This window comes from Thunnus albacares, chromosome 8 (genome assembly GCF_914725855.1).
Source record: "Thunnus albacares chromosome 8, fThuAlb1.1, whole genome shotgun sequence".
Lineage (NCBI taxonomy): Eukaryota > Metazoa > Chordata > Actinopteri > Scombriformes > Scombridae > Thunnus > Thunnus albacares.
In genome coordinates this window covers 14,418,805-14,432,412 of record NC_058113.1, presented here as the reverse complement: position 1 = coordinate 14,432,412, position 13,608 = coordinate 14,418,805, and the positions used below count along the sequence as shown (strand labels likewise).

Here is a 13,608-nt window from a genome sequence, read left to right as displayed (position 1 = left end):
TATAGAGTCTAGACAACACAGTTGAATATATGAACTGTATTGTTCTCCCTTTGACTCCCTATCACAGCTGACAGCTTCCGACTTTTGTTTATTCTCATATCACACAGAAGCCAAGTTACAATGTAACAATTTGATTGGGCATTTTTATATATTCTGACTTTACCAGATCTCCTTGTCAATGATCCTAGTTGCCAAAAAGATGTGCAGTGCTTGGAATGCATTGTATCCACACTGGAAAACTCATCACTTCTCTGCCCACATCCCAATCTGTGGTTTTACGCCCCCATCCTTCTCTACCACTAATCTTCAATTACAATGTGTCAGCATCCTCTGTGAATGTCTCATCCCGTGAGAAAGGTCTAATTAATATTTTCCCATACTTTCCTTACAATCTACTACTTTTGTATATCACCATACTCATGTAGAGGCATTTTACTGTTGTCTAAGCCATTTGCTTTCTACATAATGATATAAGACATTCAGTGTCTCCCTGTCTTTCACTCTGTTTTCTCTGCCATTTGTGTTTTCTTCTCTGCATTGTCAGGTTCTGGAAAACATCTGACCATTTGGCTCCATCTACATACTGCTGGCTCGGTTTAACATGGTGGTTTGAAAACGTTTTTTTCTGGCACCCACGTTTGTAAGAGGATGTTTCTTGAGGCCAGGAGGAAATGTTTTTTTGTGCTACTGTGCAAACAAGTGGAGCAAAGTACAACTGAATGCTTTTACCTGCAGCTGACTGCAGACTCCATTTAGATCTGTTTCATCTGTAAACACCATGAATTTCTGTCAAATGACTGGACTTAGAATTTGGACTCAGTCTTGACACCAGCAATGAAAAACAAGATTAATACAACACAAAGGCTCCAAAATACTGTGTGGAAACAAAAAAATATTACCTAAGTGGCCAATGATACTTGTCAGAGAGGGGGAATTAAGGAGAAATGGGTCAATGAAAGGGCAGAAAGTAAGAGACATAGGAAGGTGGTTGAACGTTAGCACACAGGCTGTTGAGTGAACACATCTGTCTCATTGTGCTGTGTATGTGTGTGTCAGAGTGAAGAAAGAATGTTTGCTCTTATATTCAGAGTGACCAATCCCACCCAAGCCGAGGAATGACAAACAGCACCATTTCAGCATTGCTTTAAAGCCACATCTTTTATTCAGTAGTGAACCTCATAAGATACACCATTTCAGCAACACAGCTCTCTACTGGCCTCCTCTTGTGCTTCTGTCACCATTTTATCTGTAACTAGTTCTTTGTTTGTCCACCACCATTGTGCACTTTTTAATTTGTTAAAACCTTCAGTCAATTCATACTCGGCTTCCATCAAAATAAAAATTAGAGCTGCAATGTATGTACAAGAAACTTTATTCTACTTTAACCATTTATTGAATGCATTCATAAGAACATATTTTTAAAAAGCTAATTTACTGACATATTGAATCAAGGCTTGTAAGATATACTAAAAACATACATTTTTTAAAAAAAGTCTGATCAGTAGGCACATAGAGGCTTAAACCATGAGTAAATACTGTACAGCCCCATTTGTGACTGACATATTAACCTGGATTATAGTCTGAGCAAGTATAAATTAATACATATAAATTATGGTATCATCAACATATAGTATACATTTACAGAGATCCTAGAAGAGAAAGGTTATTGTGTGTCATCATGAGTTGGATTGCCAGCAAGTGCTAATCCATTGTCTTAACCCTTTATGGGTATAGTTTATGTCTGACATTTCTGCTGCCTTTACCACCAGAAATGTCTTTTTTTTTTAACACCACACTGTCACAGAGGAATCTAGCCCAGAACAGCATGACCATAACACTGTAAAAGCTGGAGATTCATCTCCCACTGGCATCACCGAGATCTAAATGGATTTAAGTGCCCAACAAATATCGCATTATCAATGGTCGAGTAAGTCACAGTGGGTTAGTGATCAGATCTTCCTGTTTATTCCAGCCATAAAAAAATAGGTAGTTTTCCAGATTTGCATTCAGATTATTCAGAATTGCTTCAAAACAGTCATTTCTATAACAGCAACAAAACTTCTATTATGTAAATACTATTGAGTAGCCACAATTTAAAAGACACAAGATTGATGTAGCCTCACACACGATGTCTGTGGTTAGCTTTCATTGATGTTACATTAGCTTGTGAAGGAAATCAAACACAAAACCTGCTACAAATTTGGCAGTGACATTAACAGAACCACCTATGGCACAGGGAAATCTAAAAACAAAAAAAATAAATTGTCTTTGAAATCCTATATGAGTTTAACTCAAATTAAACAAACAAGCAACAAAAAAAAAAAAAAAAAAAAAAAAAAAAAAAACAGCAATCTGAAATCAATGTTGTCTTGACGGAAAACTGGACAGGAGATAAGTCTATTCATTCTTTAACTCACTCAGACCCACATCTCATTCAGCTTGATTGATGAGAAGCAACGTTTTAAAACCAACACATAGTGAGTCAAACAAATAATGTTGGTGTGATATGTAATGTTCTTTGACACATTATAAGAAGTAGGTAGCTGGTTAAAATTCATCAGAGTCTATACATTGGGCAAATCCACATTCTTTTGTCTAAAATATATATATTTAACAGGGTGAATACAATTAAAATTAGGTGCTATCAAAAGGGAATGACACCACAATGTCATCCTTGATAACTACCTCCTGTATCCTTCTTGAAGCTTTGTCAATTTACAGGATCCCTTTGGTTGGCTGGTTGAGGTATAGAATAATAATAAGGACACTTACATTTAGAAGGTGATATGCTTACACTTAGAAGTGCACTGTAACCACTTAAAATGAAATTTGTAAGTGGTGAATGAATTACATTACTGCGTTGGAATATTCCAGTTGTCAACATGTCTTATTACAGTTGAGAATTAAACAAACATCTATAGCTGATTATATCTCTCTAACCCTGCTGTGTGGATAAGCCCTGTCTCTAGATACTGTAGGAAACACTGAATGCTGTCACTGTCCCTTTAACTTCAAACCAACTATTATAGCTGTATACAGCTGATAGTCAGAAAGGAATGTGCTTTGGCTTTCATTAGAAAACATTGGTCACTTCTACAGTTTCTGAATTATAGTCATTAGCCTTGGCTTTACCTTAGCAATCCTGTCCCACATGCTTGCTGCACTCAGTAACCAAATAAAATAGTCCTGAAAATATTACTAATGTTGGACAGATGCAAGGTTGACAGACCTTTACAAAAGCAAGCACTGTATGAATACAATGAAAAGACTGAAATCTCTATTTTTTAAATGGCTTATGGAAATATAATCTCTAAACATAAAAACACACTGAAAAGGCTACTGAAAAATAAATCTTCCAAAAGACAAATAAAGCACATTTATATTTGGTCAGTTCTGCAAGTGTCAAATATCTGTGAGAAAACAACAAAAGTATGTACCTGCAGAGTAACAAAATCTCTCACACCAATACTGGACAGCATATGAAATAACATATTCATTCCTCACATAACGACAAAAAAAATCTTCAAGTCAGCAAAGAAAGCATACAGAAAATGAAATGTAACAATGAAAGATGTTAACAAACAGAGTAAATTTGACCTCAAATAAAGGGAAAAGGGTGTCAAACTTTTGAAGGTCCTTTGTAATGTTAATCCCATTATATGGTACCGTTTTAATTGACGACATTCAATATGCATTAAAGCTTTCCTATTCATACGTTTCTGCCAATTCCCTCGCGTTGTTAAGCTGAGCTTGGCGGGTTCAGCTTAGGTAAGTACTGTGGGTCTAAAGGCACAGTATTATCAATACTTGAGTTGATTACTTTCCTAGACGAGAATGGCTGTGATCCATCGTGATACTCTATTCCTTTCTTAAAATGTAAGATGTGTTTTGATGTCTGAACTCCTTCCCTGGAATGGAATGATAGGAATGCAATTTAATAGTCTTATTTTGTTCCCTTAGGTCCTCCTCTTCACAAACACTGAGCATTATGTAGAGAAGGATGTGGAAGGATAGCAGAGGAGGAAGGTAGGAGAGATGAGAGGTGAGCATTGTAGAAGAGCAGAGGAGCTTGACTTCAAACTTCAACGGGAGGATCAATCTTCCATTCTGAAATCCTGATTGGCAGGTGACAGTTTTTGTTAAGTCTCCGTTTGTCAGTTCAGGCGTAAAACTCCTTGGTAGGCGCTTGGTGATAGGCTGTTGTGGGAAGTTTGGTGTCTCCCAGGTCATAGCTACCTTCATCCTTCTTCTTCATGCGGTAGGCGAGGAGGAGGAGGAGGAAAACAGCACAGAGGAATCCAATCACTCCGCATGCTATCACCGCTGGAGAGGAAATGAGGAAATATTAAAATGTTAAATTTTCTTGACAGTGTCCCACACTTGCTGCTAATGTTTCACAGACCTTTCTTAACTTTGAGATAGAAGACACTTGTATGTACTTGTTTGTGAAGCCTAAATACAAAATACATTCATCACTTCAAATCCTAATATTCTAAAAGCACTTGGCATCAACAGAAAATCATCTGTTTTATACTAACTTCACAACTCAAAAAATGTATTCTTTATTAGTTCATTACAAGCTTTACCTGTTAAGTCTTCAGATACTGCTGAACTCAGTTAATTACCTCATTAAACCACAGAAATGGGGACAATAAATATAAGTGTGTGAAGTCTAGTGGAAATCTGTCCTTACCTGCCAGCACCTCTGTCCTCTCCCACGTGTTCTCAGAGGTTACCTCTTCAGGACTGTCTACCTCATATATTCTGCTGTCTCGACCATCTTTGGCATTAACGTCATTTACATCCTTTTGGATCAGGACTTTATCTTCAATGTCTTTGGCTGCGGGGTCATCCAACCTATCCTCGTCGGCATCTTTGGTTACACTGGTGTCTATACTGAATTCAGTTGCAGTGGCTTCACTGGAAGGCATGCTGGTGGAACTGGGACTGGTATCATGTGTGAACGAGTCAGCTGTTGGGCCAATATCTGGCACCTGGAGGAATATATTGATTAGTAAAATGCATTTTGCACTGTATAACAAAATTGGATTGGAAAAAAATTGTGTAAATTGAAAATTGGAATAGGAAATTAACAGTGCAATCATCAGGTCAGGAAATCATGCAATTACAACATCTATCAATATAAAGAAACTATTCTTGAAAGTATATGAACAGCATTTAAAATGTTTGTTTTAAATGGTCTACAGTATATAATTTATGGTTTGTCTTAGGACCCAAGTCATGAAGGTTTTCTACTTTCGACATAAGGGTTAGTGTGGAAAGAAAAGCATTGTTCTACCTTCTCATCCCTGTCCTCATGGAATATGGAAGGTGTTGCCTCAGTGTGCTCCTCTGTGGTTGGTGGATTCTGGCTGTCCTCTTCTCTGGTTGGTGAGTTGTGATGAGAATCATCTGTTGGCTGTGGTTGAACTGGAACCGTTTCCTTGCTGAATGTGGTGTCAGAGAGGTTCAAGAACCTCCTGAGTAACTCCTCTTTATCTGCGAGGTCGCTGAAAGCTGAAAGAGGAGGAACCAATCACAATTCTATTAATAGGCTGTATTTGCTTAATAAAATATGCACTTGGGATGTTAATTAACTGGTTTCTTATTCATGCAGGGGGAATGCAGTCTGTTTCATCACACCCTGGAATTTACAGTTTACCACATCTTAACTTTCTCTTGTGATCACAATGAAGGTTCAAGCACATTTATCACTGTGAGCATAAAGGTGAGTCATTCATGATAAAGACGAGGAGCATTTGACATCTGCTGACTTCTAATAAAATCTCACCTGGTTAACTCCACATCACCTCAGGACAAACATCTGGCACACTGCATCAGACACTGTGCTTCTGTGATTGAATATACATGCACTCGTGTCTGCAGTACACATATTGCTCATACGTCTGTGTGCATGAGTGGAATTAATCATGTCTGGTATTTTAACTACTTTTTCCCCCCATTGTAAAAGTTTCTGGTTTTGGAAAGAAGATTAGATAAGCAATACCTTTACAAAAATTAACTGCTTGTAAGGAAATTAGAAAATGGAGACATAATTAGATAAGCCGATTGGATTATCGGAATCATGAAGTTCCAGGTTACCCTTTCTTCCACAAACATCATACTTCTGTATCTTATTTGTGAACCCTCCATTTATGCATTTTCACATTCTTCCATGTGTATATTTGCTAAAAACCAAAATGATTTGCATCAATAAAAAGATATAAGCAAAACAATTACAAAACAAAGAAAGTTCAAGAGACAGTTAGTCTCCTTACCATAGTCTCCAGAACCAGAGCCTGAGCCGTTGTCTTCACTATCTTCATCATCTATAGGAAAGTCACCTGACGGTCGGCCCTCTAGGTACAGGTCATCTGCCGTAGATGAGGGTGACTGGGAGGAGACCAGGAGCTGGGAAAGAGAAAAATTCAAAAGGTATTGTTATTACTCATTTGATGCAAGCAGGGGGAGAGCAAAGACAGAAAGGAGAGAGAAAGACACACATAAATCTGTCTCATTCACACTTACAGAATTCCTTCCACTAATTGAAACCATGTGAACGCCTCTACAGTTTTGGAGTAAGACAATACCTCTCACAACCAATGACCTATGCTGGCCAAATATGCCAGAGTGCACATACTGTGGCATGTAAATGGAGGCTGGTTTCTTGTGTTGTGGCAGTAATTTGTGATGCTTCACAGAACCAGACAGCAGAGATCTAAGTGTGTGAGAGGAGGAGGGAGAGATAGAGCAGCTTCAAAGACAACGCACAGAACAGATGCGGGGAAAAAAAAAACAAAAAAAAAAAAAACTGTTTCATATATATAATACTGCAGCCGAGGAAAACCTCCCACTAACCCAAACCCAACACAAAGGAGTGTGATGAAAACCAAAACCCTAATTGTCTCGTCGTCTGAGGCATAGACTGAGCAAAGGAACTAGGCTTAAGCAAAAGAGATGAGGTACTTGGGTGGTTCAGACTTTAATTAATTGTGAATTTACTACATTTATCAGCTTGACAGATGAAAACACATACATTTAGGAAAGCAACCTAATAATCAGTCTGAAATTCAACAACACAGGAACGGCTGGGCAGATGTTGGTAGTAATACAGAGAGACAAACACACACACACACACACACACACACACAGATGTGGATGAATATGGCCCATTGAGACCTGAAGTATGTCTGGTATGTATACTATGCTTCCACTAACACAGGTGCTGAGAGAGGGAGCAAGGAGGGAGCCTGGAGAAAAGAAAGGAAAGGAAGGAGCGAGACAGGGATAGTACTGTATGTTTCTCATAGAACAGGTGTTGAAGACAGAGGAGAAGATGTGTGAGGAGGTGTACACTTCTGTCTTTTAGAGCAATAAATATTCGCACTTGAGTGAAATAACAGACTAGCTAAAGAAAGAAAGTCTTAAATCATTTTCCAATACTAGCATTTTAATTGGCAGTATGCTTTTGATCGTCTGTAGGCAAAAATGAAATCAGAAGAACTGTTGTGATTAATGGATTTATGGTCTTTCTGCATCTTATTTCTGGTACTGTGAGGAACAGAATGAAAGGCAGGAATCAAGAGAGACATTTAAGCTTTGATGTCTGATGTTTGTTTGAGCTAACCAAGATGACAAGAAATATGGAGAGAAAAACACTCTGAGACAAACCAGATGTTGTGTGTACATTGTGGCGAAACAGACAAAAAATTATTAACATCTATTTTCAAAAGACAAGGGAGTCTGACAATGCTATGGTTGACTAAAATAGCATTCTTGCCGTCTTCAGCCAGGGATTACAAAAGCAGATGCTGTTCTTGTCAAAACAAAACACACAGACACACACGACTCGAACATGCTGCAGGCATACAAACGTAATAGCGGTATGTTTCGTATGTTCTGCTGACGGCTTTAAAATTTAGAATTTGTGTTGACAATTGAAGAGAGTTGAAAGCTGATAACATGTTTATACTGATTGGACTTTCCCAGTTGAGATGGAACAGTTAATATACATACTAAAATGAGCAGGATTCCTTTTTAAGGCCACAGCAACTAGTCCAACTGTGACTTCAGGTGCTTCCGACTGCCAAATACACCACCTCCAACTATATGTAGTTAAAACAAAATCCCTAACATACACTGTGATATGGGGCTGGGCGATATGGTTGAAGTCATTATCACCATCATTTGGGGCATATTTCAATATTAATGAATACGACAATAGGGCAAATAAAACATAAAATAATCAAATATATGTTCAAAACCATAAACTGTGTTCCACTGTTACACATTACACACAACCAAACTCTTCAAATGTGTAAAACATACATTTCTGTCACTGAATTTGCTAGTTTTTAGTTGCAGCTTGCTTGAACAGAAATTTATGGAATGATAACATCATGTCGTAATATGATCATGAATGATGATATATGATTCAGTCAGCAGTGAAAGGATAATGGTGTTGAATTATTGCACATCTCTATTGATATATGAGCAGACCAGGGACACATTGGTGTTTTCAAATGCACATCTGTAACTGGCAAAATGAAACACAAAGGCAAAATAAAATCACTTTCTCTGACCATCCCCCTTGCCAGAAAGAAGCTATAATGTGTTCGGGTTTACTGGAAGACTTGACTCACACATTTACACACATCTGGAAAACATACATATGTACATAATGCACACATACACAGGCTGTATATAACCATCTGGTATCTCAGTGCCTCATCATAGTGAAGAAAATTCACTGGCCACAGTAGTATTACACAACAGTCATGCAATAGACATGTTAAGGTGTGTGTGATTGTGTTAGGGATGTGCATTATTAAATCTTGTGATCAACAAACCTGTATGTTTGTGCCTCCTGGGCTAACAGTTATTACTGTAAAATTTCCCCCCACTGAGATAGAAGTCAATGATAATGAGAGAGAGCAGCCGGGTCAAGAGTGAGGTTGTGTAAGAGCCAAAAGTACACAGCAGACCTGTCATCACCATCTAGACAGCAGCAGCAGGAGTGCACAATGCTGTGTTTGAGGGGGTGTATGTTTGACCAAGGCTACAAGTCATAAAATGTTTCACTCACAAAGTCAAGTATATCTTTTTTGTTTTTTTAATCGCAGTTAATAATCTCTAAAAGCTTAATAAAAAGGCAAAATTATTTCACAGTAAGTTAAACAGGAGACAATTTTTTACCATTTTTGTTACAAGTTTGACCTGAATGTGACACAATATCTACTTTTGTCTAACACATAGAGGAGATTATCATATTCTGAATTATTTAGATATGTATTATGAAAGGTCCTCGTCCACAGTGTCTGGTAAAAGATATGATTGCATCAGTTAAAAAGGCTTAAAATGTAAAAATGTCTACGGTGGAGCAAAGAGAGAGTGAGAGTACCCTCACTATCTATCTGTGGAGAAAACCTCACTGGTATTTCTCGCTGTAAAAAAGCAGGTTAGCTTTGGTTTAAAAACCTTTGACTAGTCCATGTTTGACTAAGGTGTGAAAATCCCTCAAAGACATGCTGAGATTGAAAATCAGATGAACAACAAAGTCTTAAGAGTGGAAAGGAAACAATCCATTATCTAGTCTGATGCTTTGAGACTGGCAGGATGTGTACAGTTGTCTTTATAAAGTTCAGTGCTGTGACTAATATTTTATGACTAATATGGTGTTACTGATTGCTTTACAACTCAAGCTTGAGGGATACCACAATGTGTACCAATTTTCTATGAGTGACATGGATAAATTAACATCTATCCATTTCTTTTATTTCAACTTTATTTCTTCCTTTGTTCATGTGTGTTTTTAAGATGTTTTATGAGTTATTCATGTAATTATGAGTAATATTAAGAGCAGGTGTCCCAATCTTCCTCTTGCCTTCTATGGTCGGGTGGGTGAAAAACTGTGTGTCTCCCACGCAGCTATGTGCTTGCCTGGACTAGCCCAGTGGGACTCACTGTGAGTCATCCATCCAGAAAATGACACAACTACCGGCTCACAAACTGTCACAGGCAGAAAGCCTGTTTGAACATTTGTCTTTCAGATGTGAGCAGCATCACCGACTGACTAACCAGTAATTCTACAGCCACACTCACAGAAAGAGACAGTTTGTGTATACGATGTAACCCATGACGCCCAGCAATTTAGGACTGGAGTCCGCCTATTAGTGGCACAAACTTAAGGAGAACTTAGACATTTGTGAGGCAGAGTATGACATATACAGAGCTGCAATTTAAAAGATGATAGATGTAAAGGTTTAGCTGTTAAAAAGTTGTTCTCCAGTAGTCACATCCATTTGTAAAAAAATGTTTTCTCAGATTCAAGGTGGGAAAGGAATGACAAACTGTATATTCCCTCTCTTTCTCCACAAGTCTGTCAGTATTTCGGCAACATTTGCTGCCTTGCCAGTTCCTGCTACACATACCCAACAGTACGGTCTCAGGTTTCAGCTCTCTCCCTTTCACAATATACAGTCCATAAATCATGACTATCATGTATTGCTGAAGAGGTGGCTACGTTCCCTGGCTCTCTTAATGGGAATTTTATCATCAACCAGGATCGTTTAGCACTTGTGACAGTGTACAGAGCTCTGCTTTAGCCTGTCATTTCCAGGTGTTTTCCAGCTTTTACAACAGAGCGAGAGAAAGAAGAGGAAAGAGGGGAAGTGATTTTCATAGTTTAGGAAAAAACAGATTTGATATGTTAGGAAGAAGGATATTCTCATTCTTAGCATTTTTATCCTGGTATTTATTATTGATGTAGTTACACAGACTTCAAATTCAGAATTTAATTAAGGAAATGATGACATTTCAAAACTTGACCCAAGCCCTTTGTTGGTGAGAAATTCAGGCCAGGTCTGGAGGTTTGGGTTTAAATGTCAAAGCTGTGAGCTAGAGGCTGAACAGACTCTGGCCCTGTGTGAACTTTACACCAACTGGACGACTGAACTTGGGCTGAAAAGACAGTTTGTGACTGAATATTATCAAACGCTGGATTAGTCTGCCAAATAACATATCTCTTCTGTAAATACTGTAGCTTCCTGGAAGATAGCATTTGTTTTTGCTTAAAAAAAATCAGTTGGGTTAGCTTTAGAGTCTTACTTTCATGTTCGTTTTTACCACTGACTTTGCATAAAACGTCCAGGTGGACCAATTAGGCAAAGTATGACCATAAAACAAACATATTAATCAGGCTAAGACTGAATAACATTATATGTAGGGTACACTGTGATTTGTGGAGAGACTCGGTAAGAAAAACCCACTGAGTCAAAAGGAAACAACGAAATTAAACGTTACGGAGGTTTAACATCTTAACGGCTAATTTGTGCCGTTTATCGGGATAAAAGAAAGACACAATGTCAACATTATTAAGTCACATAACATTCAGGTGTCATATAGCCAAATATAAATTAAAAACTCAATTAAAAGCTACTTACTTTTTCACTGATAAACCCAGTCGCCAGCCCGACGACGAACAACAACCACAGATTCCTCATCTTTAATTTCCAAAAAAGAAACGGCAGTTGGAAGGGAAAACTATATACAGTAAGCGGAAAAAAAATTTAATTGTATACACTCAAAAACAAAAGTAATGTCGCTCAGCTGAATCCTCGTCACGTTTTCGCTGGTATTTTTCGTCTACTTTGTTAAATCTCGGTACTTTATTGCACGGCTGCTGGACGCGTTGTGGTGCGGAGTTCCTCTGGAAAAGTTGTTTGGACTGGCTATGCAGCGTGGTCCTGCGGTGACGTCACCACGACGTGACGTTGATTGTGGAAGCAGCTGAATGGACACTCCTCAATATGTCCATGTGACACGCCGGGGATGTGTTAAAGGAAGGGTTCACAATTTTTTTCATGTCTGTCTTAAAGCGACAATCTCCTGCCGGAATGCAACACTGAAACAGGTTTTTCTTGCTGTAATCATTCCCCCTGTTCACACTGGCCCTTTGAAGATCCCTTTATAATGCACTTACAATATAAGTGATGGGGGCCAAAATCTACAAGCATCCTTCTGTGCAAAAATGTATTTAAAAGTTTATCTGAAGCTAATATGACGTTTCAGCAGTTCAAATGAGTCATATCAAGTGGATATCTGCCACATTAACAGTCTTTTTAGACTGTAAATTTAGACTAGCCAAATTTCCTCTTTTTGTTACTGTACTTCCACCACAGCTCAACAAGGAAACACTGTCCGAGGAAACACAAAGAGGGAGTTTGATGCTAAAAAAGACTATAAATGTGTCAGATATCAACTTGATATGACTAACTCAGACTGCTGAATCCTCATATAAGCTAAAGATCAACTTTTAAATGCAAAAAACAACTGTGGACACACTCTTGAGTTTGGCTCCCATCACTTACATTGAAAGCACATTTGAAGATCTTTTAATAGCCAGTATGAACAGGAGGAATGATTACAGTGAGGAAAACCTGTTTCCCTGTTTATATGGACACCTAACTGTCGACTTGAAAATTGTGAAGCTATCCTTTAAGGAGAGGGACATATACACACACCATAGATGTATAATAAAGAAGGAGACAAACACACACACACCGACAAACTGTTAATTTCATGGGTGAAATGCTAATTCACACTGTTTTTTTAAACAATTAAGTCCATCATCCTAATTTAACTTAGATTGTCTTGAAGTAATTTACTTTCTTCATACATTCATAAATGCAGTACTTTATAGCGCTACATTTATTTCTATGTGTATCTCTCCCCAAATAATGACTATGTGAACTCAGTTTGGAGTGTGTTAAACCTTTGCTATACCCCTTAGAAGCAGATATTACGTACCCATATAGGTTGATAAGTATCTGTCTTGTAATGTGAAGAATGATTGTGCAGGATGTAGTAGCAACAAGACTTGAATTAATGCAGATTGTATGAAAAAAATATCAATACCTCACCTTTTGCTGACTCTAAATGCACTACTTTATGGACACTTCTTTATTGGGAAAACAAAAATCTCAGAAAATGAGAACTTACAGTAAGTTCTCTAAAAAAAGATAGAATAGTTCCCTAAAACACTTGTTTGGAAAAATTAGTAATACATATGACATATAAAGTGCTTAAGTAGACCAAAAAAGATCATCACATTTCTGGTAACACGTAGAACTTTTTTTATTACTCAGTCAGGACTAAATAAATAAAGATAAATAAATAAAGATTCCCATACTGGTTTTATTGTAGTTTTTATACGAGACTGACCAAAGCTGATGAACTGCATTTTAAACTGTAGATATGACTCCCCCCAGTGCAGAAAAGTGGTTATGACAGCAAAGTACAACATGAAGCATCACACATGAAACTGGAATATTAAAAACAAACAAAAAATACTCTTTGTATCCACTTTGTTTTCTTTGTATGAGGAGAATTAACCATGAATTAAGTTCCATTTCTCTTGGACAATTATTCCACATCTATCAAATTCATGTATTTTCATATATTTAGTTTGTGGCATAGAGATAAAATGTTGCTTTGCATCCATCAAAGGAATCAGCATGACAGGCCATTTTCAGTAATTCCTTGTGATGTTAAATAATGAAGAAACAAGAGACAGAAATCAAATCAACTGCTAAAACATTTTTGTACTGC

General features: G+C 37.6%; 1 protein-coding gene across 1 annotated transcript; it reads right to left on the bottom strand.

The window, feature by feature from the left end:
- Positions 1-1,942: 1,942 nt before the first annotated feature.
- LOC122987481 (syndecan-2-like) lies at positions 1,943-11,757 on the bottom strand. The gene is made up of 5 exons (XM_044359382.1): positions 11,442-11,757; positions 6,279-6,411; positions 5,300-5,517; positions 4,694-4,994; positions 1,943-4,323 (listed from the first exon to the last, which is right to left on the bottom strand). The coding sequence occupies exons 1-5, from the start codon at positions 11,499-11,501 to the stop codon at positions 4,160-4,162; spliced, it is 876 nt and encodes a 291-aa protein (XP_044215317.1). The 5' UTR covers positions 11,502-11,757; the 3' UTR covers positions 1,943-4,159.
- Positions 11,758-13,608: the final 1,851 nt, after the last annotated feature.

What these genes read in the sequence shown, in the direction of transcription:
- LOC122987481 (XM_044359382.1), bottom strand. Translation starts at nt 11,501, where the DNA reads ATGAGGAATCTGTGGTTGTTGTTCGTCGTCGGGCTGGCGACTGGGTTT. An exon ending in ATGAGGACAGGGATGAGAAG is followed by an intron (nt 4,995 to 5,299) that starts GTAGAACAATGC and finishes ATATTCCTCCAG; the next exon opens with GTGCCAGATATTGGCCCAAC. An exon ending in GAGGACAGAGGTGCTGGCAG is followed by an intron (nt 4,324 to 4,693) that starts GTAAGGACAGAT and finishes TTTCCTCTCCAG; the next exon opens with CGGTGATAGCATGCGGAGTG.